The 26,061-nt window shown below is 45.3% G+C and overlaps 1 protein-coding gene across 1 annotated transcript in view; it reads right to left on the bottom strand.

Moving 5' to 3' along the window:
* Positions 1–827: 827 nt before the first annotated feature.
* The window catches only part of NFXL1 (nuclear transcription factor, X-box binding like 1), a 588,746-nt gene continuing 563,512 nt past the window's right edge, over positions 828–26,061 (bottom strand). The window contains exon 23 of the mRNA XM_069201637.1: positions 828–3,008. Coding sequence (XP_069057738.1) covers positions 2,835–3,008 — 174 coding nt within the window. The 3' untranslated portion in view covers positions 828–2,834. The remainder of the gene's footprint in view (positions 3,009–26,061) is intronic.

The raw sequence follows: 26,061 nt of genomic DNA, 5'->3' as shown, positions 1-26,061 counted from the left end.
ACATGCAGATACCCCACCCACATGCAGACACACTCTCACCCATCCACACACATGCAGACACCCCCTCACCGATCCACACACATGCAGACACACACCCCCACCCATCCACACATGCAGGCACACTCCCTATCGCACGCATACATCCAAACACCCCATTCGCACACATACACGCACTCATACAGAAATCCCCACACCTCTGAATACAAACACACATGCACACAGACAGACATCTCCATCCCCCGCCCTTCGGACGGTCCACCTACCTGTCTCGGCGAGATGGTTGTCCAGGAGGGGATAGTGTTGGCGTTTTTATCGCCATGGCTGCATAGCCGTTGAGGAAACCAATGTGCCGTACTACATATCGAAATATGGCGGGCGGAGTCCTGCTGGTGTGGTGGTGCTGGTGGTGCAAATGCCTCTCTTCCGCTGTCGGTCAGGCCAACAGTATCGGATTTCAGCCCATAAATGGGCAGAAATCCAACGTAACTCGTAATATGGCAGTCTTCTGGCTCCTGCGACATCCGGCGGTCTTGTGAAAAGACCGCCGAAGTCGTAATGATAGCCTTAATGCTTTGTTCTGTATTGTGGTGATAATTTCAATGATTAATACTGATGACTTTTAAATAAAGAAATAATCACTAAAAGACTTAATAAAGCTTTGAAACTCACAACAAAATCTCATCATTGGATCCCATAAAAACATAATTAATTTATGATGTCAGGTAGATTGTTTTTGATTTGCAGCTTCTGATAAATTCTTTACTTACCTCAAAGGTCCTTCCCTCTTGAGTCAAGTAGTAGTAATAAGAGTTTCCGGGAAGAGATGGTACGATTTATGCCGTAAACCAAAAATATTTATTTTAAAGTCCCTGCTTCACCATCTTTATGGTTCACAATTGTGATGTAGAAATACAAAAGTAGCTGAGTAACCCCAAAGGCGAGCTTCAACTACATACCAAAAGAGAAATTAGTGACTGCAGCACAAATGCCATATGCAAGGATTGAGTAAAAAAACACATAAGTGCAGGCAAGACATAAGGAATGCATTGAGGCAATGGGGCACAGGCATGCAGTAGGGAAATCGTAGACTTCGTACCCATGCAGTCGAAGAGCATCTGTACAGCTCTGGTACCAGCCACACGAAGATGAGGCTGCTATCACACATTGGAAACGGAAAGAAGTTTGGCATAAGAAAGCTGAGTAGTTTTTAGATTTACAACATCAGCAAAATTGTGTGAGGATCATCATGGGTTTACATTTACTGCCAATGATCAGCAGTGCAGACCACCAAAACAATTCATACTTCAGTAGTGTGTTGGCTTACAATACATTTGACCATATAACATATGATGTTATTGCTACAGACCTCGAACCAGAAACTCATTCTTTGGACTATATGAAACTTGTAATCACTGTGGCAAGGTCAATACAACAAATACAGTTTAATGCAGCAAATGCTCATAAAATCTAAAGTCATACATCAATGCTCTACGCACTATATTTGAGCGGGATTAACAGTAACATGAAATGTCCTCATTTTCTAGATTAACACTATTATGATTACAGGCTGAAGTAGTAAAATAATGTATTCATATTTCTCACTATCTCATAATACAACAGTAAGATGTAGCCTGCCCAGGTATACTGGGTTAAAACATACAAGGGTCTTTCTGTGCCTTTCAAGGTTCAAATACAGGAGCTCATTAATGCATTAAGATATTTTGCAATGGAAGCATCAAGGACAAAGAAGTTGGTGGGGGGGCCAATCCTGAGGATTACAATGTAAATACTGTGCACATATGTGGAGTTTATGGGAATTCATAAATATAATTAGGTACAACGATATGTGAAAGTCTCAACGTTCATTCTTTTAATGTGACTGCACAGGTGATATTGACATTTAGTAAACTTTGAATGATTTTACTGTGCCTAGTTTTTTACATTGAAGAATTATGATGGATAAATCTATAAAATTATAGGTTATGTTGAGATGCGTTACATGTCACACTACCAGTGACAGCAGGGCCAATGCTATTTAAGTACGAAATATTAAAAAGTATACCAAAGCCATACATTTTGAATAATTATTCTATAGTGTGGAAAAAAAAACTGTATTATGCAATTAAACGAGAAACATGAATAAAGACTTTTACTACTATTTAGATAGTGAATAAATAGTCTGCTTTTGAGATACAAACATATGATGGCCAATAAAGACACAAATACCACCACCCTAAGCTGTGGATACAGCTAACAATATGATTGCAAGAGATCTGCAGTATAATGCCATTACAGAATAACAAATATTTTTTAACAAGGTCAGAACTACAGTTTGGGTTCTTATTATTTGGGTTCATTCAAGACCACTCATCTAGTGTGGTCAACAATACCAACACATACAATTATTAAGACACCAGCCTGCCCCCACACACCCACAAACTTTAATTTCTTCTACTTATGTTTCAATTTCATGTTTTTACTAATGACTTACTATCCTCCTTTACATCATTAAATCATATAACACGGATTTAAAATATTAATATATGTTAACTTTCCATTTTGTTTAAACATGGAATCGCTAAGGAAACAGTTCAATGCATCTAGAATTGCCCCACTTCTAACAAAAATCTTTCCGAAGTTGTTATTCTAAATTACAAATTTCTCAATAGTTTTTGATTTTCAATAAATTTATATGAACGGTAAATGTTCTTAAAGTAAGCCACACAGAACGGAAATAGTAACACAATGTCCTTTTACAGAGTGCAGCTAAAAGTGGAAAGAAAATAAAAAATACATTCCTACAGGAAGAGATGTAAATATCAACACTCTACATTTCAAACACCGTGAACGATGTAGAAGGTGACCATGGCAAATGCAACAACGCAGAGAGGCACCAGGATGTAATTCCTATACTTTTGCCAAACTGATGGTTCAACCTCAATTTCGTCTTTCCTTCTGTTCTTCTTCCGTCGCCCTCGGAGCCTGTTCTCAAAGGCCTCTAATTCAGCCTACATTAAAAAAGACAGAAAACATAAAGGCTATCAAACAGTTACTTTTTAACGGGTTTTTATTTTAGTAAATGTATTTTTTTTATTTTGGAGAAGTCGCAGCTCACGGGAGTGAAAAGGCCACGGCGGCGCAGCGCAGGAGGATTAAGGGGGGAGCACACAAAAAAATGAAGAAAAAATAAACTTACCTGTATCGCCACGCCACCTCCAAACCCCTCCCTATCTGCAGGGGCAGTCTCAGGCTCCCAGCCTAACTTACGTCCAATCCTACTGTTGCTTTCATGCTGCCAGCAGCATGAAAGCAGTGGTAGGATTGGACGGAGTGTCCTGGCTGGGTGCTCCGAGGCAGAGTGGGAGCCTCTGCTTGCTCTCTCCAATCCAGCACTGCGGTGCCGGGTTGGACAGAGCCTACTGCGCATGTATGTTTGGCCAGCCCGAAACATCCGTGCAAACATACATGCGCACTGAGGGGGGAGTGCTGTACACTCCCCCTCAGTCCAAGTCACAGCAGTGGCCCCATCACTTTTGCAGTAAATATGTAATAAACATACTGTAAAAGTTTTGCAGCTGCTGCTGCTGTGCGGGGGTGGGGGGGAGTTAGGGGAGAAAGGTGACGCTCCTCCACCATAGCAGAGGAGCCTCCCCTGCTTTGGAGTACTGAAAAATAAATAAGACAGAATGTCATGGGCACACTGTATGCTTCTTTGTATTATTTCTAATGCACTGGAAATATGTATGTATAGCTTTTGATTCATAACCTCCCAACTACTTCCAGCAGAGTAGAAAGAAGTCCCAAGGAGATGCCCGGCAAATTCTATTGCCTAAAAAGACTTACTGAAGTTCAATCTACATGTGTGATGTGTGCTCTTCAGAAAGCTTGGAGATGCTTCTCTGCAAGCAGTGGTATAGACCATTAAGACTACCAATTGTCAACTAAAGCATAGTAGAATCATAAAATTAAATACCTATGAACTCCAATGTTGTAATCTACTTGTCAGGTGTGTAACACAAGACACCTGAAAACCAGGGTTGCTCCATAATAGGATATAGCGTATTTCTGATGTCTATTAATGCTCATTAATTAGAAGGCTTTTCTCATCGGCTTTAATATGATTCATCATTTGGGTCATACCATGGTTCAGGGCGGGCTTCCAAGAACAGAACAGAACATTGGGAGCTTCAATCTGGAAGCCAATACAAGACCTACATCAAAAGCATCCAATGCAAGTTGCTGTATTACACAGTCAGATGAGGCAGTGATGGGTCTGGCAATGTGCCTTTTAGAAAAATGTAAGAACAAAGTACAGTAACAATTGTGGCACAACACTTATGTTTCAAACAAGCTTGAAATATTTAATTGGTCAAATCTCTTTTTATGGCCATACACAACACCCACACAGCTTAAGCTGATGCAGAATCAGGCCATGCCTTACTACAGAAAACGGAGAAGCTCTTTTTTCAATTAATGAATCTGCTTATTAGTGAGCTTTTTAGTCTCATTCTAAAAAGTGGAGAGGATTAGATTTATAAATTCCAATTTTTAGATAGATCAATAGGCTCAGAAAAGCTACTTGACCTAAACCGTTATACTAGCACATTAGAGTCACCTATTAAAGCACCATGAATTGAATCCCCATTGGATGCACATCAGACAACTTTTTTAGTTGGCAAAGGAAAGTAAAGCCATAAGGCCCCTTAAAGAGGAAGAATCAGGACATGACATTTCTCAGAATCAGGAAGGAAGGCATACCTAAGATATTCTGTACAACCAATTCTGAAGAAGACTTCATGTACTGCATTGGACGTGGCCTGCTTTGCAGGGTCCACCCCCAAACGTTTGCCTTCATCCCTCCTGTTTTATGAATTTTGTTTTTGTTGGCATTCAGACCACTACTAACCATTGCTAAAGTGCTGATGCTCCCACCTTTAAACATGGTAAAACTGGCTTACACCGAATCAACACATCTACTTATATGTCCCTAGCAAAGTGGTGCAACCTGTGCCCAGGGCCTGTAAACTGAATTCTATGGGTGGGCCTGCAACACTTGATGTGCCACCCACTTACATAGTCCCTTAAAACATGTTCCAGGCCTGACATTGCAGTCAGCATGCAGATTAAAACTGCCAATTATACTTGGCAAAATAGACCTTTTGCTAGGACTAAAGAACAAGTTACTTACCTTCAGCAATGCCTCATCTGGCAGAGACTCTATATAGCCGCAGATTCCTTATCTTAGAATATTTCTCAGGCGTCAGACTGGATCTGAAAACTTTTCAAAACAGTACGCCTGCACACCAGTCGGTAGAGTTGATCGGCCAATATATGCACCACCCTAGCATGCTGACATCAGTTACTTTTTGTGACATTTCTGTGCCAGAAGCAAGGAGCAACAAAGGATGCTGATATGCCAGTGTCCAGACACCAATAACTTCATAGGGGTCACCCTATATAGAGAAATCTGTTTGCAGAGTAGGGAGGATGGGAGGGTGGGAGGGTAGGTAAGGAACTGAGGATAGAGTCTCTACCAGATAAGGCTTTTCTGAAGTTAAGTAACTTATTGATCTCACAGAGACTTCTAGCAACAGATTCCTTACCTTAGAGTAGACACCCAAGCAATACCTCTGCAAAGCTAGGTTACCTGTTATACTCTGGCACTTCTAACGGGTTCTATCAACCAGAAGGATCTTCCAATCCACCGTCATCATACTCATCACAGCCAAAGAAAGAAGGCCCTGACTCCAAATCAGAAGGTCGAGATCCAGTCAGCTCCAGAGTCAACACAGACAAGATGGATGTGGCTTCATATCAGAGTCAGCTCTGCCATGGTGCGTTAGCGGCACCAGGAACAATGCTGCTGGAACGGGATCCAGGGAGGTTGCAGTCTCGCGATCGGAGCAGTTATGGGTTCAGCATCTGATCCAGGGGCTCCACCGGTGCAGATGGCGAACCCACCAATGGGAATCAACTGGGGCAAGGAAGTGCTCCAGAGGGGTTGGTCCACCAAACAATAAGGGGCATGGACTCATAAAATTCTCGTTGTTGGGCAGGGGACCCTCTGGCTCCCGGAAACTCAATGAGGAGCAGAGTGGACCCAGAGGCATGGGAGCAGGCCTGAGAGTGAAGTTGCTCCTACACCTCGTCTGATGACTTGGGCATGGCGAAGTCGTAGAGCACTTCGACTTCGTTGATTTCTTCTGAGACTTACTCGACGATTTTGAGCTTGATGACAAGCATGTGGCCGGGACCTGAAAAGTTGTGAAAGCAATCAGCGTTGGGCAACCAGGAGCTCCAAAGAATGCTCCTGCACCCCCTTGGGGTTCATGGCGTGACAGCCCTCACAGAGTCGTGGTCTGGCTCCAGACACCAGAGACAAACCAGATGGGGGTCAAGATGATGTCCGTCTGTGTCAGTAACCACAGGGTTTAAACCCCTCTCCTCGTTTTGCAGGACATCCCTAACACACTGGGAGACAAACTTTCAAAAAGACTTGACAAAACGGTAAGCAAAGTTGCACAAAAAGTTGACAGAGGTAGCTCTGTCCAGATTTGTGCTGATGGTGCAAAAAGAAAAGAACTGATGTCAGGGTGGTGCTGATGCAGAGCCAATTGAGGCCATGTACTGGCATGCAGAGGTACTGCTCGAAAATGTTTCCGGATCCAGTCTGACACCTCCGGAATATTCTAAGATAAGGATTCAGCAGCTACAAGTCTCTTTTAGATATTCACTTTTTAAAATGTATGTCACCCTTAGGGTGGGCCCTGTACAGCCCATAGGGCAGGGCATATTTAAAAAGTTGGACATGTACTTTTTAAGTTTTAAATGTCCTGGTAGTGAAACACTCAAAAATTTGTTTTTTCACTTCTGTGATGTCTACCTCTCCCACAAGATAACATTGGGTTACCTTATTATGTTTTTAAGTGAAAACATTTGTTTGGGAGCAGGTAAAAATGTAATGCTTGATGTCAAAGGAATTGTAATTTAAAGCCCTTGTTAATGGTAAGCTGGATTTTATGTCACAAATCTGGAATGCCACGTTTAGAAAGTTTGCAGTTTCTTGTTCTAAACATTTGGTGCCTGTTTCCTGGGTCACATGACTAAATGTATTTGGCAGTTGGCCTTTGTGTATTCATCCCAAACAGTCCCACAATATTGGGATTAGGTGGTGGCATTGTGATCCATCATGACAGGATAGGAGGGGTGAAGCTGTGCACAGCCCCACTTGCACTTCAGAGTAGCTGCCTCAGCTCACACACAGAGAACTTCACACTAGCCTTTTATGCCAAAAGACATTCTGGGACCAGGGCGGGAAGGAAGAAGATTCCAAATCAATCTGTGGGGAGAAAACTCTAGAAGTTTCTTCCACTTCAAAGCTGGCACCAGGTATAAAATTAGGAACATCAGGCCACACTTCAGTTTACTTCTGGACCTGCAAGGGCTATCAAAGAGTTGCTCTGCAGCATATGGCCTGCTGTGTACTTCAGAGGATTGCCCTACTGCACCAAGAAGATGGCCGAGCTGCCTGAAGCCTGACCTGTGCCCTTAGATGGCTGCCCTGTTGCTTGAGCCTTGCTTTCTGCATGAACCCAGGACTAGCGGAGTGACTCCAAGGGATAGTTGACTGCCTCAGGGACAGAAAGGGCTTCAACAATCTTGAACCTAATTCCAGGATCCACCCTGAATGAGTCCTGACCCTTCAAGTGGTGCCTCTCCAGTCCCTGAGCTTTGGAAGTGGCGCTAAAGGTGCCCAGATAGCCTAAATCCATAACTTGGGACATAGAAGATTTTCAGACAAAAAGTGCCCCAAGAGCCAAGAGAAAACTGGTACCTAAGCTGCTTGCCGATCTGCGCAAGGTGCATTACCGGTTGGCCTAACTATGTGGTAGGTCCTGCTACTTCCTTCTCCGCAGCCACAAATCCTGTTCAGCCGCTTCCTGCAGAAGGAGTATCCGGCTTCATGGAGCCCTCGTCGGCTAGAGCCTGCAGCTTTGTCCTGCTGGAGGTTTTCAACTTTCATAAAGAAGACTTAGTCCGAATGAAGAAATCTTTCCCGTGACTTTGTCCAGTGTCTCCCCGACAACGACAGCGCCTCCTCCACAGACACTGCCGGCTGCCTTGCCGAACTTTACCTTCTCAGACATTTTTTCTCAAAAATGCATCTAAGTCACAAGGTAAGCAGAGACGGGGCTAAATCCACTTCGAATACCCGAATGCACTCTACTGCGGTTAGCTAGAACTTTCGACTTTGCCCCAGTCTCACACGACTTAGGGTCACACATACGAACATTTGGAATTGCGATTTCCTAATTGCGATTCCATTCAAATCGCAATTAGGAAATTGCAATTCCAAATGTACAAAACTCCATTGAGTTTCTTTTGTGATTCCCAGTGGGTCGCAAATAAACATACCTCATTAATATGAATGAGGTAGGACGCAATTTGTGACCCACTGAGAATCGCAAAAATCACAGGGTTGGTGGCCTGCTGGGAAAAGCCGACCACCATGTCTGTGATTGCTTTTGAATGAAGGAAAATGGGCTGAGTTTAAAAGCAAAAAATGAAACGTTTCAGTTTTATTTTTTAAGAGTCAGCTGTGGTCTATCGGACCACTGCCCGCTCTTAAAAAAACTTTTTGCATGCATTCCCAAAGGAGAAGGGGGACCCATTCCCTTTTGAGAATGAGTTACCACCAATTTGAAATTGGTGGTAACTGCGATTGTTTTTTGACTGCATTCATGGTCAAAGAACAATTATACATACGAGTTGCTATTAGGAAGGGAAACCCTTGGCACACCCCTTCCTAATAGCGAGTCGCAAACCCATTTTGCGATTCAGTAAATAGACTACTGAATCTCAAATATGAGTTTGTACATAGGAAAATGCATTTTCTTGGTCGCAAACTGCCCGATGTTGTGAATCAGGCCATTTGTAACCAAGAAAAAGCTATCTACATCTATACCTAGATGTCTAAGATTGGCACTTTGATCTTTTAGGCACTATATTTTCACCTTAAACTTTATAAATTCATAAATCTGTTTCTACGGATTGGACTTTTGACGTTTCAATGTCAAGTTATTTATTAAAATGTACCCTATTTTTCTAAAATAGTGTGCAATTGTTCTTGTTGTGTGTTTATACAATGTCTCTATGTTAGATCTGACTTAGCGTTTATGCCAAGCTACCAGAAAGTTAAGCACAGGTCAATTTAGATCAGACAGAGATACACCAGCACTCAAGAATGGAAGTCCAAACAATGTAAGAGTTCATCACATAAAATTCTGTGATAATTAATTCCAAAATATTGAATTTATTCAGTCATGGAAAACTCTGTAGACTCAAATAAATGATACATCACAGCAACAGCTGACACATGTTTTGTCACGATTAGTGACTATCAAGGCTGCTTCTCGTTGTATAACTGATCCAAAAGGGGTATATAGAGATCTAAAAATTGAAAGATGGGTCGAATTAAAATCTCCAAAGTTCTGAACAGGTAATTGGGTAAAAGTAGTGGAGAATGTCCTCTAACTCTTTTTTGTTGTGAAGCAAAATTAATGAGGCAATGTATTTGGATGAAACAACCTCAGTAAAAACATAAAATAAATAATGGACTTTTGGAATAACAGTTACATGAGCTCCTATATAATGCAGTTGACTGGCACTTCACATTTAAGAACTATAGAAAGCTGAAACCTTATTATCATACATTACATGGCTAGTTAGGCAGTTTGGTTGTTGGGCTTATTGGGAAGGACTGTAACATGGCTTACTTTTCAAAGCAGTGTTTCTGTGGAAAACTCCATTTTTGGTTGGATGTTTTGCCCGCTGTCTGGGGATGTCGGAATGGAGGTTTAGGGTCAGGGGAGAGTATTTCAGGGCCGTGTAGGGAGAAGTAGAGTGCGTTGCCTCCTGGTCAACTAGTTTCAGCAGAGCACAGTAGCAGTGCCTCTTCCTTGGGTGCGAGCAGGACTGTCCCCCTCTTTGGAACCTCAGTCATTTTCTTATGTCATTGACACTTCTGGTCAACACTACAGGGATCTCTTGTACTCTTTCCATTAGAGATCCATATAGACATACGCAGCCTTACACTCCATAGGAGAGTCAGCCTTAGCACCTTATGTCTCAAAGAATCATTTTCACATCTATTATAAAGGTGAGCACGACGGAGTGAATTTTTTATGCTCCTCCTTTGTCAGAGCTTTAACTCGCTTCTGAATAGCTGCTTTCCATTCCTAGGGGAAGAATGTCTCTTAAAGCCAACCAGTGCTAGCTCCAACACTCGAACTGCCTTTAACAGTGCCAAGTCGGTCTCTTCTACGGTCTCGTCCTCCTCTACTAATTCAGCTGTGATAGAACTAGCCCAGAAAACTTAGAAATATGAAAGAAGAAAAGAAGAAGTGCAAACTTACAAAAATAAGAGGAAACAGCACCATTCATGCCATTCAAGGGAAAGAAGGTCAGAAGAGATAGGAATCCAGAATGCCGGAACCTGCGGTACCTCTTCAAAATGCTTCTTCATGAAACGATGCACCGACTCCCTCATTGTCCTCTTCAGATACAGGTATAAGAACCTACTAGGCAAGGACTTAGGATTAGCCTTATCACTGAATATCAGTGATAGACGTTGTCACGTTTTCGGAGATGACGACTAATGGAAGAGACAGGGGCTCAATATAGAAGCATCCTTGCTTGCATGTGACAGCTCCATCATATTAGAGAAAACAAGTTCCAAAAATTGTAGGCCAAGCTTGGCCTAGCGACAATAGGAGCCTACAATGCATCTTTTATGGCGTTGTAACCCATCTAGGCAGTGGAACGGTGCTATAAGAAAGTATAGTTCTTCATAGACAGGCTCTTTCTTTTTAAATAAACTACATTATCTAATTGCTTTGCTGTCTTGCCAGTGAGGAAGTGCTATATTGGCTTTAGCTCTAGGTCTTTAGCTCCTTCCCAAACAATGAAACAAGGAAAGGATGGACTTTGTAGGCAATGAGGGATGCTAGTTCCACTGCTCTTGGAATACAGAACAGAGAATTATGAAGCCAATACATCACTCAGAGACATTGGGTACATTAAAGAAAACAGAACTGCAAATGTCAAGACCCTTTGAATGAAAACCAGCCAGACAGCCAGCCAAACCAATGCCTGGGCCTCATGCTAACACATACATGTACACTGTCTACCTACTGGACCTGCAATATGACCATTTGCCCCAACTCTCAATCTAGCAGTGACAAGGATATTGGTCAGGTTGTAGGCTTCACTCAACCTATTGCAATAAGAGTGTAAACAATGACACAAGGGAGAAGAGTCACAGCAATAGCCAGAGCAGGAGCCAAAGTAGAGTCACTGAAGCGTGGGACTGAAGGAGCCAGAGAGCATGTGTTTGACGTGGGTGCATGATCAGCCCATGACCGAAGAGAGCAGAGGCCGGATCCAAAGCTGAGGCAATAAAGAGCTACACTGCTTTCAAGGGGATGGGTGTCACATGTGTATCTATATGCATGCATCAGTGTATGTGTATGTTTGTGTTTACAATTATGTGTGCATGTGTTGCCCTATGGAAGCTATTCATGATGTAAAGTATCTTCAAAAGTATGTATTGCTCCCCATTAATCAGGGCTCATCTCTGGAACAAATGTGCCCATTCTGGGCACAGGAGTGGCTCTGGATAACACTGGTCATCCTTGACATATATTTGCTAATGTTGGTTTAGTTGTGGCATAGTGGCAGCCATCATTGACATATTCTAAGTATGACTGACCTAATTCTGTCCATCCATGACATAATGGTGGCCACTACCGGCATAATACTGTCCATCGCTCACATATTGTGGGCACCCTGACCTCTATGGTATTCAGTCTTAGTAAAATGGTGCCCCTGGAACAATGGCGGGTATTTTTGCCATATCAAGGACCACTTTGGTGTTAAGGTGATCATTCAATTAATAAGATTGTAATACCAGGCCATTTGAAGCAGAATCTGTCCATGTGAGGTGTTTGCACATTTGAGTATATGATGAACGTGGCAAGCTGACATTTGAGTACTGTGTATTTACTAAATTCAAAAACTGAAATTTTGTAGAAATAAATTATGCTCTTTCAGAAACAGTTTTTCCTTGGGAAATTTAATGTGTTTCCCCAAATGAAAAGACGTACTTGGTATAAAAACATGAGGTTTTTTAGAAACTGATATGGTGATGAAGAAAGAATGATTACATTTTCAAAACCTACTTAAAGCTGATAGTTTAAATTCAAGCTGCATTGGCAGGGAACGTATTGTTGTGGTTACGTCCTTTATGGCAGAGTGCACGTGCGTCTTTGGCTTTTACTACTTTCTCCGTGTTTAGACCTTTCATATTGATAATGCTTTTCCTAAAATGTCTGCTGGTAACCCTGCCAGAAATGTCTTGGGGCACAGACATATACAGTGCATGTGGTGGTCACTACTGTAATGTTAATGGATTTGGTCACTGTTGTACAGTGCTTACATTTGTTAGCCGCTCAGGATGATATTCCTTGACCCCAAGTAGCTCTCAGAATAGGAAAGATTAGAAACCACTGGTCTAATAATTATGGCACGCTTGAAAGTCCTTTGATTTGGTGACCTTTTCCACGAGTCACTAGTTTAAATTTGAATCCCAACGCAGCAATTTTTGATTCACCCTCCTATATATATTAAAGCCCCCAGATTTGCCAATTACCAAACTCTTGCCCTAGACATCTGTAGCAAAAGGAAGCTATCATCACCCCCACCTTGCCAGAAAAAGGGCCATATTGGTGGCAAACAGGAGCGGAAAGGAAGTGTAGCTCACTTATGCAGACCCCAGGGGGGGATAAGTGTTCCTATGTGGTGCTTCACGAGCAATAAAACATTTTATCCTTGATGTTTATAGAAACCTCAACAGGAAACAAAAACATTCTTTAATTACTTTGTGGACTACGTTTTTCAGCTCAGATGGAGGCCCCTGGGTCATGCAGTCATATTAAAAGAGGACTTCAATCTGAACCTATTTCACAATTACTCCCATCGTGACTGGTTCTCTGTTTAGGACCATACTTGGTATTACTTTAACCATTGCTGCCAAATCAATGCAAAGATTGGGTAAATGTCTTTTCACTAAACACTCTCACATGGAATAGAGATCTAGAGGTGCTGAATGGTAGACTCCCAGGTGATCAACCTACTCAACACATACAATTTTCAAAAGTGTAAAGGAGCAACTGACCTTTGTTTCTTAAGACTGTTTAGAGACATACGAATATACAGTTGCTGTTAGACTGGAAAGTGATCATATGCCTGAATAATTTATCTAAACCTACCCACACCTATCTCATTGAGAGTCCAGAAAATAGCATTGCTCTGTGTATTACAACAGCTATAGAAAATTAGGTAGGGCACTCTATCCGGGGTTATGTTAGAGATATGGAAGGCTTCACCCTGACTCTTCAACGGCATATGAAACAGTAATTGAGTTTGCTCAGGGTCTGTTTCTCTTTAGTCAGAAATAACTAACTCCCTATTAAAGTAGCACAAAACAACCCAATGCTGTGCTCTGACTGGGTAAACAAGCCCTGGTACTTCTGAAAAAGTAAAATTCTCAGAGCAGCAACAAGTCGAAAGGCACATTTAGATGATGTGTTATTCATGTTGACTTTTTAATCTTTGTAAAGGAAATATTGTAAAGGAAATATTTAAAAAAGCCCCCCAGGAAGCAAATAGAGAGAATATTGCCTTGCAATAGGTTAAAGAGCATGAAATCTGCTGCAGAAAAGACTCAAGAGAATTCTGAGATCTGGTTAACAGTTTTGGAGCTAGCTCTTGAAAACGAAACGAGAATCATGTCAGCACCCAACAATGGGTTGCTTATGTCAGACATCTGTTGGTTAAATCCTTGGAGTTCGTAAGAGTGAACATCCTTAAACATGTCAGAAAATATGCCTAGCCTGCAATATGTATGCACTATAGGGGTGGGTAGAGGAGGCGTGGGGTGGGGCAGGGTGGTGCAATACAAGCATCAAAAGGGGTAGCATTAGTTTGACATAGTGCTTCCTGACCAGGCACTGATTATCTATCTACTCTCAGTTTTTGCAATAAAGTTTGCAATAGGCCACCTAGACTGTAGTGGAGAAACGCACATCGAGATGTATTGGTGTCCCCGCACTCACAAAGTCCGGGGAATTTGCCCTGAACAATGTGAGGGCACGTTGGCTAGTGCCAGGGTGCCAACACACTAAGTAACTTAGCACCCAACCTTTACCAGGTAAAGGTTAGACATATAGGTGACTTATAAGTTACTTAAGTGCAGTGGTAAATGGCTGTGAAATAACGTGGTTGTTATTTCACTCAGGCTGCAGTGGCAGGCCTGTGTAAGAATTGTCAGAGCTCCCTATGGGTGGCAAAAGAAATGCTGCAGCCCATAGGGATCTCCTGGAACCCCAATACCCTGGGTACCTCAGTACCATATACTAGGGAATTATAAGGGTGTTCCAGTATGCCAATGTAAATTGGTAAAATTGGTCACTAGCCTGTTAGTGACAATTTGGAAAGAAATGAGAGAGCATAACCACTGAGGTTCTGGTTAGCAGAGCCTCAGTGAGACAGTTAGTCATCACACAGGGAACACATACAGGGCACACTTATGAGCACTAGGGCCCTGCCTGGCAGGGTCCCAGTGACACATAGACTAAAACAACATATATACAGTGAAATATGGGGGTAACATGCCAGGCAAGATGGTACTTTCCTACACCCCCCACCCCCAAACGAAGGACAATAAGACTAGCCATGACCTGATGAGTCTTCATTGTCTTAGTGGAAATATCTGGAGAGTCCATCTGCATTGGAGTGGGTACTCCCAGGTCTATGTTCCACTGTATAGTCCATCCCCTGTAGAGATATGGACCACCTCAACAATTTAGGGTTTTCACCTTTCATTTTTTTTAGCCAAAGTAGAGGTTTGTGGTCTGTCTGAACAATGAAGTGAGTGCCAAACAGGTATGGCCTCAACTTCTTCAGTGCCCAGACCACAGCAAAGGCCTCCCTCTCTATGGCAGACCAATGCTTTTCTCTAGGGGTCAACCTCCTGCTGATAAAAGCAACATGTTGATCCTGGCCCTCAGAATTGAGTTGTGATAAGACTGCCCCTACCCCTAATTCAGATGCATCAGTTTGAACAATGAATTTCTTGGAGTAACATGGGCTTTTTAGGACAGGTGCAGTGCACATGGCCTGTTTCAGCTCCTCAAAAGCTTTCTGACAGCTAGCTGTCCACAATACCTTTTTAGGCATCTTCTTGGAAGTTAGATCATTAAGTGGGGCTGCAATGGAGCCATAATTTTTTATGAATCTCCTGTAATACCCAGTGAGGCCTAAGAAGGCTATCACCTGGGTCTGTGTCGTAGGGGGAACCCAATCTATTATAGTTTGGATTGTCCCCTGAAGTGGTGCAATCTGTTCTCCACCTACCAGGTGTCCCAGATAAACCACTTTCCCCTGCCCTATCTGGCACTTTGAAGCCTTGATAGTGAGGCCTGCTTTTTGCAGGGCCTCCAAAACTTTCCACAGGTGGACCAGGTGATCATCCCAGGTGGAGCTAAAGACAGCTATATCGTCCAGATGAACGAGTTACTTACCTTCGGTAACGACTTTTCTGGTGGATACATTAGCTACCTGTGGATTCCTCACCTCATGAATACTCCCATGGCGCCAGCATTCTACGGAAATCTTCTTACTAGTCTCTGCACGTCGACGAGGACGTCACTGTCTCGCACGCGACGCCGTCTGACGTCATACAGGCAATAAGAGGTCCTCGACGACGTGCGGACGTCAGTACCAATCATTTTTTACGTGCATGAGAACAACCAGGTAATGCAATGAAAGAACAAAGCAACATCCATTATATTGTAAAAATACACCACATTGTATGAATAACTGTAAATCTTTTTATGTACATATATATATATATAAAACTCTCTCTTTTAAAATATATACACACACCAAGTATATACATAAAGATATATACACATATACCTATATATATATAAATATATTATATATATACATCTATTGCACCCTCAAAGACCAAGAGGAGCACACTCAAGGATTACTTGGCAAGACCATAAAGGCAACGGGGAGGCGGGTGGGACCGTGAGGAATCCACAGGTAGCTAATGTATCCACCAGAAAAGTCGTTACCGAAGGTAAGTAACTCGTTCTTCTGATGGATACAACTACCTGTGGATTCCTCACCTCATGAATAGAGTCCCAAAGCAGTACCACGCCCGGCGGTGGGTGCCTAAATGGTCAAACCAAGAAATCCTGCAGCACTGACCGTGCAAAATGGCCGTCCCTTCTAACCTCAGAATCTAAACAGTAATGTTTTGCAAAAGTGTGAAGGGACGACCAAGTTGCGGCCCTGCAGATGTCGACCACAGGAACACCTCTGGCTAAGGCCAAAGTGGCCGACTTAGCTCTGGTGGAATGAGCTCTAATGCCCTCAGGAGGATCCTTCTTTGCCAAAGAGTAACATATTTTAATGCAAAGAACAACCCACCTGGATAGTGTTCTCTTGTGGACTGCCTTTCCTCTCCTCTTGCCCACGTATCCAATAAACAGCTGATCCTCCAGCCTGAAATCCTTTGTTCTATCGATAAAGAAGCTCAACGCTCTCTTTGGGTCCAGACGGTGCAGTCTTTCTTCCTCTTTGGAAGGATGAGGCGGAGGATAGAACGTGGACAAAGTAATTGCCTGAGCCAAATGGAAGGGTGAAACAACCTTCGGGAGGAAAGCAGCCTTGGTCCTCAACACCACCTTATCCCCATAAAAAGTTGTATAAGGGGGTTTTACTGATAAGGCCTGCAACTCACTCACTCTCCTTGCTGATGTTATAGCTATCAGGAAGACTGTTTTTAAAACCAAATACCTCAAGGGGCAAGAATGCATAGGTTCAAAAGGGGACCCCATAAGGAAAGTCAGGACTAAGGACAAATCCCATTGCGGCATAACGAATGGCTTTGGAGGATATTGATTTAGAAGACCTTTCAAGAATCTGATAACAATAGGGGATTTAAATAAAGATGGTTGGTCTGGAAGACATGAAGGCTGACAAGGCCGATAAATAACCTTTAATGGTAGCCACTGCACAACCTTTTTGCGCCAGAGATAGAGCAAAAGACAAAACGTCCGATAGATGAGCATGTAAAGGATCAATCTGCCTCTCTCCACACCACGCAACAAATTTAGACCACCTATTAGCGTAGATAGATTTAGTGGAGTGTCGCCTGGCCGTTAATATAACATCCACTACCTCAGGCGGGAGAGAGAAGGAACTCAGGTTGCCCCGTTCAATCTCCAGGCATGTAGGTGCAGACTCTGGAGGTTGGGGTGTAGAACCTGCCCCTGCGACTGTGAGAGGAGGTCTGCCCTGAAAGGGAGACGGAGCGGCGGGCACGTTGAGAGTTGGAGAAGGTCGGAGTACCACACCCTCCTTGGCCAATCCGGAGCTATTAAGATTACTAGAGCCCGGTCTTGGCGAATCTTCCTCAATACTCGAGGAATCAAGGGTATGGGAGGAAACGCGTAAAGCAACTGGCCGCACCAGGTCATTTGAAACGCGTCCCCCAACGCTTCCTGCATCGGATACTGAAGGCTGCAGAACAACGGACAATGCGCGTTCTCTCGAGTGGCGAACAGATCTACCCGAGGAAACCCCCACTTCTGGAAGATTAAACGGACTTGATCTGGATGGAGACGCCACTCGTGGTCTGCCGAGAAGTGGCGACTGAGACTGTCCGCACGCACGTTCAAGACTCCGGCCAGATGGTTTGCTATCAAGCAAATCCGATGGTCCTTTGCCCAGGACCATAGTCGAAGAGCTTCTCTGCAGAGAAGGTACGACCCCACTCCTCCCTGCTTGTTTATGTACCACATCGTGGTAGTATTGTCCGTTAGGACCTGTACCGACTGACCACGAAGGGAAGGGAGGAAGGCCTTGAGAGCCAGACGTACAGCCCGTAACTCTAACAGATTGATGTGAAAAATCTGTTCCTCTGGAGACCAAAGACCTTTGATCTCCAGATCCCCCAGATGAGCTCCCCACCCTAGAGTGGAAGCATCCGTTATAACTGTGGCCACTGGTGGCGACTGCTGGAACGGCTTTCCTTGTGAAAGATTGTTGCTTGCAATCCACCACTTCAAATCCACAGCAGCATCTCTGGAGATCTTGACAGTACCCTCTAGATCCCCTCTGTGTTGAGACCACTGCCTTCGGAGGCACCACTGAAGAGCCCTCATGAGCCAGCGAGCATGCGTGACCAACAGAATGCAGGAGGCAAAAAGACCGAGCAGACGAATGACCTTGAGGACTGGAACTACTGCTCCATTTCGAAACATTGGAACCAAATCCTGAATATCTTGAATCCGCTGAGGCGGAGGAAAGGCCCGACCCAATGTTGTATCCAGTACTGCCCCTATGAACAGGAGGCGCTGAGAGGGCTCCAGGTGAGATTTGGGCTCGTTCACCGAAAAGCCTAGGTCGAACAACAACTGGGTTGTTGACTGCAGATGACGCAACACAAGCTCCGGGGACTTGGCTTTGATCAACCAATCGTCCAAGTAAGGGAATACTGCTATCCCCTTCCTTCTGAGCTCTGCCGCAACCACCGACATCACCTTCGTGAAGACTCGAGGTGCTGAAGTAAGACCAAACGGAAGGACCGCAAACTGGTAGTGTTGCGATCCCACCACAAACCGGAGATACTTCCTGTGTGACTTGAGTATCGGGATATGAAAGTAAGCATCCTGCAAGTCGACAGACACCATCCAGTCTTCCATGTTCAACGCCAAAAGCACCTGTGCTAGGGTCAGCATCTTGAACTTTTCCTGCTTGAGGAACCAATTCAAGATCCTCAGGTCCAGAATTGGTCTCAAACGACCATCCTTCTTGGGAATCAGGAAATACCTTGAGTAAACTCCTTGACCCCTTTCCTGCTCCGGGACCAACTCCACCGCGCACTTTAAAAGGAGGACTTCTACCTCCTGTTCTAGCAACAGGAGGTGTTCTTGTGAACAATACGAAGGGCGGGGCGGGATGAGGGGCGGAAACTCCCGAAAGGGAAGGGTGTAGCCTTTTCCCACAACACTGAGAACCCAAGTGTCCGACGTAACAGTCTCCCATTTGGTGAGAAAATGCTGTAATCTTCCCCCTACAGGAGAGGAGTGAGTGGGAAATGGTGGAAGCCTAAGGCTGCTTCCCCTGCTGCACCCCGCCAGAGGATGAGGAAGAGGCAGAGTGCTGCTGAGAGGCTCCCCTGTTGCGGACCCTACCCCTCCCCCTAAAAGATCTATAGGGGTGGGAAGAGGCAGGTTGCTGATATCTTCCCCGAAAGGAAGAGGAGGAAGAGCCACGCCCAAATCCACGAAACCTCCTGAAGAATCTGGAAGAGGCCGTGGAAGAAGGAGCTTGGAGTCCCAACGACTTAGCCGTGGCCCTGCTCTCCTTAAAACGTTCCAAGGCCGAATCAGCCTTAGCCCCAAACAGTTTGTCCCCATCAAACGGGAGATCCAACAATGTGGACTGTACATCTGCCGAAAAGCCCGAGTTACGGAGCCAGGCCTGTCTCCTTTCCACCACAGTTGTGCCCATTGCTCTGGCTACCGAGTCGGTGGTATCCAGTCCCGTCTGGATAATTTGGGTCGCAGCAGCCTGGGCATCAGAGACAAGATCCAAAAGACCCTGGGGAAGCTCTGTAAACGAAGAGGAGATGTCATCCATCAGAGCATGAATATATCTCCCCAGGATACAGGTCGCATTAGTGGCTTTTAACGCCAGACTGCAGGACGAAAAAATCTTCTTCGACTGCGCCTCTAGCTTTTTTGAGTCTCTGTCCCCAGGCACCGTCGGGAAAGAACCAGGCGCTGACTTGGACGAACAGGAGGCCTGCACTACCAAGCTCTCCGGCGTAGGGTGCCTAGATAGGAAACCAGGATCAGTTGGAGCCGTCCGATACCTCCTGGCCACGGCTCTGTGAACTGCTGGGGAAGATGCCGGCCTCTTCCACACCTCTAAAACCGGATCCAGCAGAGCGTCATTAAAAGGTAACAGAGGCTCCGCCGCGGCTGAGGCCGGATGCAACACCTCCGTCAAAAGGTTTTGTTTTGCCTCCACCACCGGCAAAGGCAGGTCCAAAAAACTAGCTGCCTTCCGTACCACTGTATGAAAGGAAGCAGCTTCCTCAGTATATTCCCCCGGGGACGAAAGGTCCCACTCAGGGGAAGTGTCCAGCCCACTGGCCGACTCCAGTCCACGCAGCCCATCACCCGAGTCCTCTAGCTCTCCTTCCTCTAGGGCTCGTTGGTACTCCTGCTCTTCTAGTACCCGGAGAGCACGCCTCCTTGAATGCAGTCGGTGCTCAATCCGCGGAGTCGACAAAGCCTCCGCCGAAGTCGGAGATCGGCGCCGATCTTCCGAAGCCACCGACGCCGCATCCGGCGCCACGGGTAACTTCGGCGCCGACTGAAGAGCAGCTGAAACAGATGGACCCACCGGAGTCACAGGCCGAAATCTCGACGTCGACGGGATGGAAATCCCTGGGGCCAATCCCTCCGAAGCCACCGGAGCGGCCACCGGCGCCGACACTGGCGCCGAGCCCACGTTCCCAAACGGGAGAAAGGGCATAAAGGGTGCCGGCCGAAGAGGCGCAGGATCACCCAAAGAAAAGGCCAAAGGCCCAGCCGGAGCACCCCCTGGAGCCATCTGTTGGAAGATGGCATACATCGCATTCAAGAATGCGGAACTATCGGCTCCAGGGGTGGGAAAAGCCGGATACTGGGGTGCCTGTCTCGGAGGCGACCCCGACGCCGGCCTCGGCGTCTGCGCCGGAGAAAACACTTGAGGCTCCAATACCTCAATCACCGACGCCTGTCCAGGCGAAGTTGGTGACGCCGGAGAGGGCAACGGCGTCGAAGGATGCGGCGTCACCGTGGGGCTGACCTCCCATGTCTTTCGGCGCCGATCCGGAGACCTGGAACGAGCCTCTCTTGAATGACGCCGAGATTCTCTACGGCGCCGGGAGTCTCGATGACGCCGATGTTTTGGAGAAGACTTCTTGTGATGCTTCTCCTTTGACTTGGCCATAAACAGCTTCGCCTCACGTTCTTTAAGGGCCTTCGGATTCATGTGCTGACATGAATCACAAGTCGAGACGTCGTGGTCGGAGCTCAAACACCAAAGGCAATCGGAATGAGGATCCGTCACCGACATCTTGCCTCCACACTCACGACAAGGCTTAAATCCAGACTTTCTCTGCGACATTATTTCCACAGAGAAAGAGTACGCAGCAAGATATACACTGTAACCGCAAGAGTAACAGTTGCTCCCTCGAAGATAACCGTTTCGAATGCACGGAAAAAAGGGAACTGACGTCCGCACGTCGTCGAGGACCTCTTATTGCCTGTATGACGTCAGACGGCGTCGCGTGCGAGACAGTGACGTCCTCGTCGACGTGCAGAGACTAGTAAGAAGATTTCCGTAGAATGCTGGCGCCATGGGAGTATTCATGAGGTGAGGAATCCACAGGTAGTTGTATCCATCAGAAATGCTGCACTAAAAGCCTCCAACCCTTGCAAGACTGTATTCACCAACCTCTGAAAAGTGGCAGGTGCATTTTTCAAACCAAAGGGCATCACTGTGAATTGGTAGTGCCCTCCAATAGTAAAAAATGCAGTTTTTGCTTTAGCATCCTCTGATAACTTAATCTGCCAATACCCTGCAGTCAAATCAAAGGTGCTTAGATACTTGGCAGATGCTAGTGTATCTATGAGCTCATCTGCCCTGGGTATAGGGTGAGCATCAGTTTTTGTTACCTGGTTGAGACCTCTATAATCTACACAAAATCTCATCTCCCTTTTTCCATCTTTTGAGTGAGGCTTTGGTACAAGCACGACAGGAGAGGCCCATGGGCTTTCAGAGTGTTCAACCACTCCTAGTTCAAGCATTTTCTGAACTTCTTGCTTTATGCAGTCCCTGACATGGTCAGGCTGCCTATAGATTTTACTTTTGACAGGCAAGCTGTCTCCAGTATCAATTGTGTGTTCACACCAAGATGTAGTGCCTGGCACAGTTGAAAAGAGTTCAGAAAACTGACCTTGGAGATTTATGTAGTTGTCTTTCTGCTCAGCAGTAAGACAGTCTGCCAACACTACACCTTCCACTAGAGCATCCTCTTCTGTGGAGGAGAAGAGATCAGGGAGGGGGTCACTCTCTTCTTCCTGTCCCTCATCTGTTGCCATGAGCAGGGTGAGATCAGCCCTGTCATAGTAGGGTTTCAGGCGATTCACATGGAGCACCCTAAGGGGACTCCTGGCAGTGCCCAGGTCAACCAAGTAGGTTACCTCGCCCTTCTTTTCAACAATGAGATGGGGTCCACTCCATTTGTCTTGGAGTGCTCTTGGGGCCACAGCCTCCAATACCCACACCTTCTGTCCTGGTTAGTACTGAATCAGAACAGCCTTCTGGTCATGCCATTGCTTTTGGAGCTCTTGGCTGGCCTGAAGGTTTTTACTGGCTTTTTTAATGTACTCAGCCATTCTGGATCTTAGGCCGAGTACATAGTCCACTATGTCTTGCTTAGGAGCTTTTAAAGGTTGTTCCCAACCCTCCTTCACAAGGATTAGGGGACCTCTTACAGGGTGCCCAAAGAGGAGTTCAAAGGGGCTGAAGCCCACTCCTTTCTGGGGTACCTCCTTGTAAGCAAAAATGAGGCAAGGTAACAGGACATCCCATCTCCTCCTGAGTTTTTCAGGGAGTCCCATTATCATACCTTTGAGAGTTTTATTAAACCTCTCTACCAGTCCATTTGTTTGTGGATGATAAGGTGTAGTGCATGTGTATGTTACACTACATTCCTTCCACATAGCCTTCAAGTATGCAGACATAAAGTTGCTACCCCTGTCTGATACAACCTCTTTTGGGAAACCCACCCTGGAAAAGATTCCCAGGAGGGCTTCTGCCACTGCAGGTGCTGTAGTGGTCCTTAGAGGAATTGCTTCAGGATATCGTGTGGCATGGTCCACTACCACCAAGATAAACCTATTGCCTGAAGCAGTAGGAGGGTCAAGGGGGCCAACTATGTCAACCCCTACCCTTTCAAAGGGAACCCCAACCACAGGCAGTGGAATAAGGGGAGCCTTTGGGGTGCCACCAGTCTTGCCACTGGCTTGGCAGGTCACGCAAGATTTACAAAAGTCTTTTGTGTCCTCTGACATCCTAGGCCAGTGAAACAGGGGGACAAGCCTTTCCCATGTTTTAATCTGACCCAAATGTCCAGCCAAGGGAATGTTGTGTGCCAGAGTTAGGAGAAACTCTCTGTACTGCAGGGGAATGACCAATGTCCTGGCTGCTCCAGGTTTTGGATCCCTTGCCTCTGTGTACAAGAGGTTGTCCTCCCAGTAAACTCTATGTGAGTCACTGACATCCCCATTTTGCTGTTTGACAGCTTGTTGTCTGAGACCCTCTAATGTGGGACAGTGTTGCTGTGCCACACTCAGCTCTTTCCTGGCAGGCCCCCCTCCACCCAAAAGCTCAGCAGTGTCTGCTGCCAGCTAATCTGGTGAAGGTTCTGCACAGGGAGGAAATTCTTCTTCCTCAGAAGAAGAATCATCTGTAGAGGGAGGGATATTGGGTAGGGATTTACCCTTACTAACCCTAGCTTTAGGGAGCACTTGGTCCATTGTTCCAGGATCCAAGTCACCCTGTCCTTTTTGCTTTTTGGCCTGAGCCCTTGTCAAAGCAAAAATATGCCCAGGAATGCCCAGCATTGCTGCATGAGCCTCCAACTCCACTTCTGCCCAAGCTGATGTCTCTAAATCATTCCCTAGTAGACAGTCTACAGGTAAATCTGAGGCAACCACAACTTTCTTTGGACCAGTACCCCCACCCACCCCCCAGTTGAGATTCACAACAGCCATGGGGTGGCTAAGAGTGTTGTTATGAGCGTCTGTCACTTGGTACTGGTGACCAAGTAGGTGTTGTTCAGGGTGTACCAGTTTCTCTATTACCATGGTAACACTGGTACCTGTGTCCCTGTAGGCCTGAACCTCAACACCATTTATTAGGGGAAGTTGCGTGTACTTATCCATATTAAGGGGACAAGCAACCAAGGTGGCCAAATCAATGGCACCTTCAGAGACTAGCACAGCCTCTGTGGTCTCCCTAACAAGACCAACCCCAACTAAATTACCAAAAGTGAGCCCAGCTACTCCCTTGGATTGGCTATTAGTAGGTTTGCTCCCACCACCACTGCTATTACTAGGGGCACAAGAGGTTGCAGTAGGGGTTGTGGGAGGTTTGGTGCTTTTCTTTGGACAACTGGCATCAGTTGTCCAATGGCCTTTTACTTTACATAAATAGCACCAAGGTTTTTTTACTTGATTAGAAGAGGATTTGGACCCACCACAGTGTTTTTGTGGGCCTGATGAAGACTCATTTTTAGATTTGTCCACACCCTTGTCTGAAGACTTACCATCCTTCTTCCTGCCATCCTTGTCACCCCCTGTATGAACTTTTCTGTTCACTCTTGTTCTGACCCATTTGTCTGCCTTCTTTCCCAATTCTTGGGGAGAGGTCAGATCTGAGTCCACTAGATATTGGTGTAAAAAATCAGACACACAGTTATTCAGAATATGCTCTCTCAGGATTAGATTGTACAGGCTTTCATAGTCAGAAACTTTACTGCCATGTAACCACCCCTCCAAGGCCTTCACTGAATAGTCAACAAAGTCTACCCAGTCTTGTGAGGACTCTTTTCTGGTTTCTCTGAACTTAATCCTGTATTGCTCAGTGGTTAAGCCAAATCCATCAAAGAGTGCATCCTTCAAAACTGCAAAATTATTGGCATCACTTTCTCTCACAGTAAGGAGCCTATCCCTACCCTTTCCAATGAAAGATAGCCATAGGATAGCAGCCCACTGCCTTTGAGGGACCCCCTGTACCATACAGGCCCTCTCAAGTGCAGCAAACCACTTGTTAATGTCATCCCCCTCCTTATAAGGGGGAACTATCTTATGCAGATTCCTGGAATCATGCTCTCTCACAGGATTGCTATCAAGAATACTGCTGCTGCCACCATGGGGTCCTAACCCCAACCTCTGCCTCTCCTTCTCTAAGTCTAGAGATTCCCTGTCCAGCTGTTGCTGTTTAAGCTTCAGCCTGGTCTCTTCCACTCTCAACTTGTTGAGTTCCCTTTCTAACATTTTGTCATCAGGGTGGGTGGGTTGGGAATGTTTTGACACAGAAGAAATATTGGAATGAACAGAGGGAGACCTGTCCCTAACAGCTGGCACTCTAACAACCTGGCCTTCAGGAACAAAAACATCCCTACTATGATGGGAGCTTCTATTACTACCAGCATTGCTATGAGGTCTGCTAGGGGGCAGGTTTGGAAGAGAACCCTGTACCCCTCCCACAAGGGTCTCCCCTGGGTCAGAGAGTGAGCTATCTACTAACCTTTCTGATGAAGTCCCACCCTGGGCCTTATCATTCTCAATGAACATGTTAGATAGAAATTCTCTAGAAGGGTTCTTTCCTACCACTAAACCTCTATCAATGCGCAGACTCCTTAGGCTCTTAAAGTTAAGATTGTCATATGTTGTATTGACTAAATTAAGAGGAGTTCCTACACCAGACACGATAGAAGAAGGTTTAGAGACAGATAAAAGAGAGAAAAAGTTTCAGGACTTTTTAAAGAACAGAAAAAAAACTTTTTCAACTTTTTGAAACTTTTAGAAAGTTTTAGAAGTACTTTTCAGCACTTAGCAGATAGTGTAAGAGAAGAAAAGCAAAACTTTTTGGTTAGGTGTACATACACTGAACTTGTTTTGTATATTATTCTCTTATGAAAAGTACACAATGACAAAGTGGTAAGTAGTTGCAAGTACTTATCCCACCGCTGCACGACCAATGTAGGAGGCTGGCCTGGCTTGTAGTGGGTACCAAGGGGTACTTACACTCTGTACCAGGTCCAGTTGTCCCTTATTAGTGTAGAAGAGGTGTTTCTAG

The sequence above is a fragment of the Pleurodeles waltl genome, chromosome 1_2 (assembly GCF_031143425.1).
Source record: "Pleurodeles waltl isolate 20211129_DDA chromosome 1_2, aPleWal1.hap1.20221129, whole genome shotgun sequence".
In the NCBI taxonomy this organism is placed as follows: domain Eukaryota; kingdom Metazoa; phylum Chordata; class Amphibia; order Caudata; family Salamandridae; genus Pleurodeles; species Pleurodeles waltl.
This window is presented reverse-complemented; position numbering and strand designations above follow the sequence as displayed.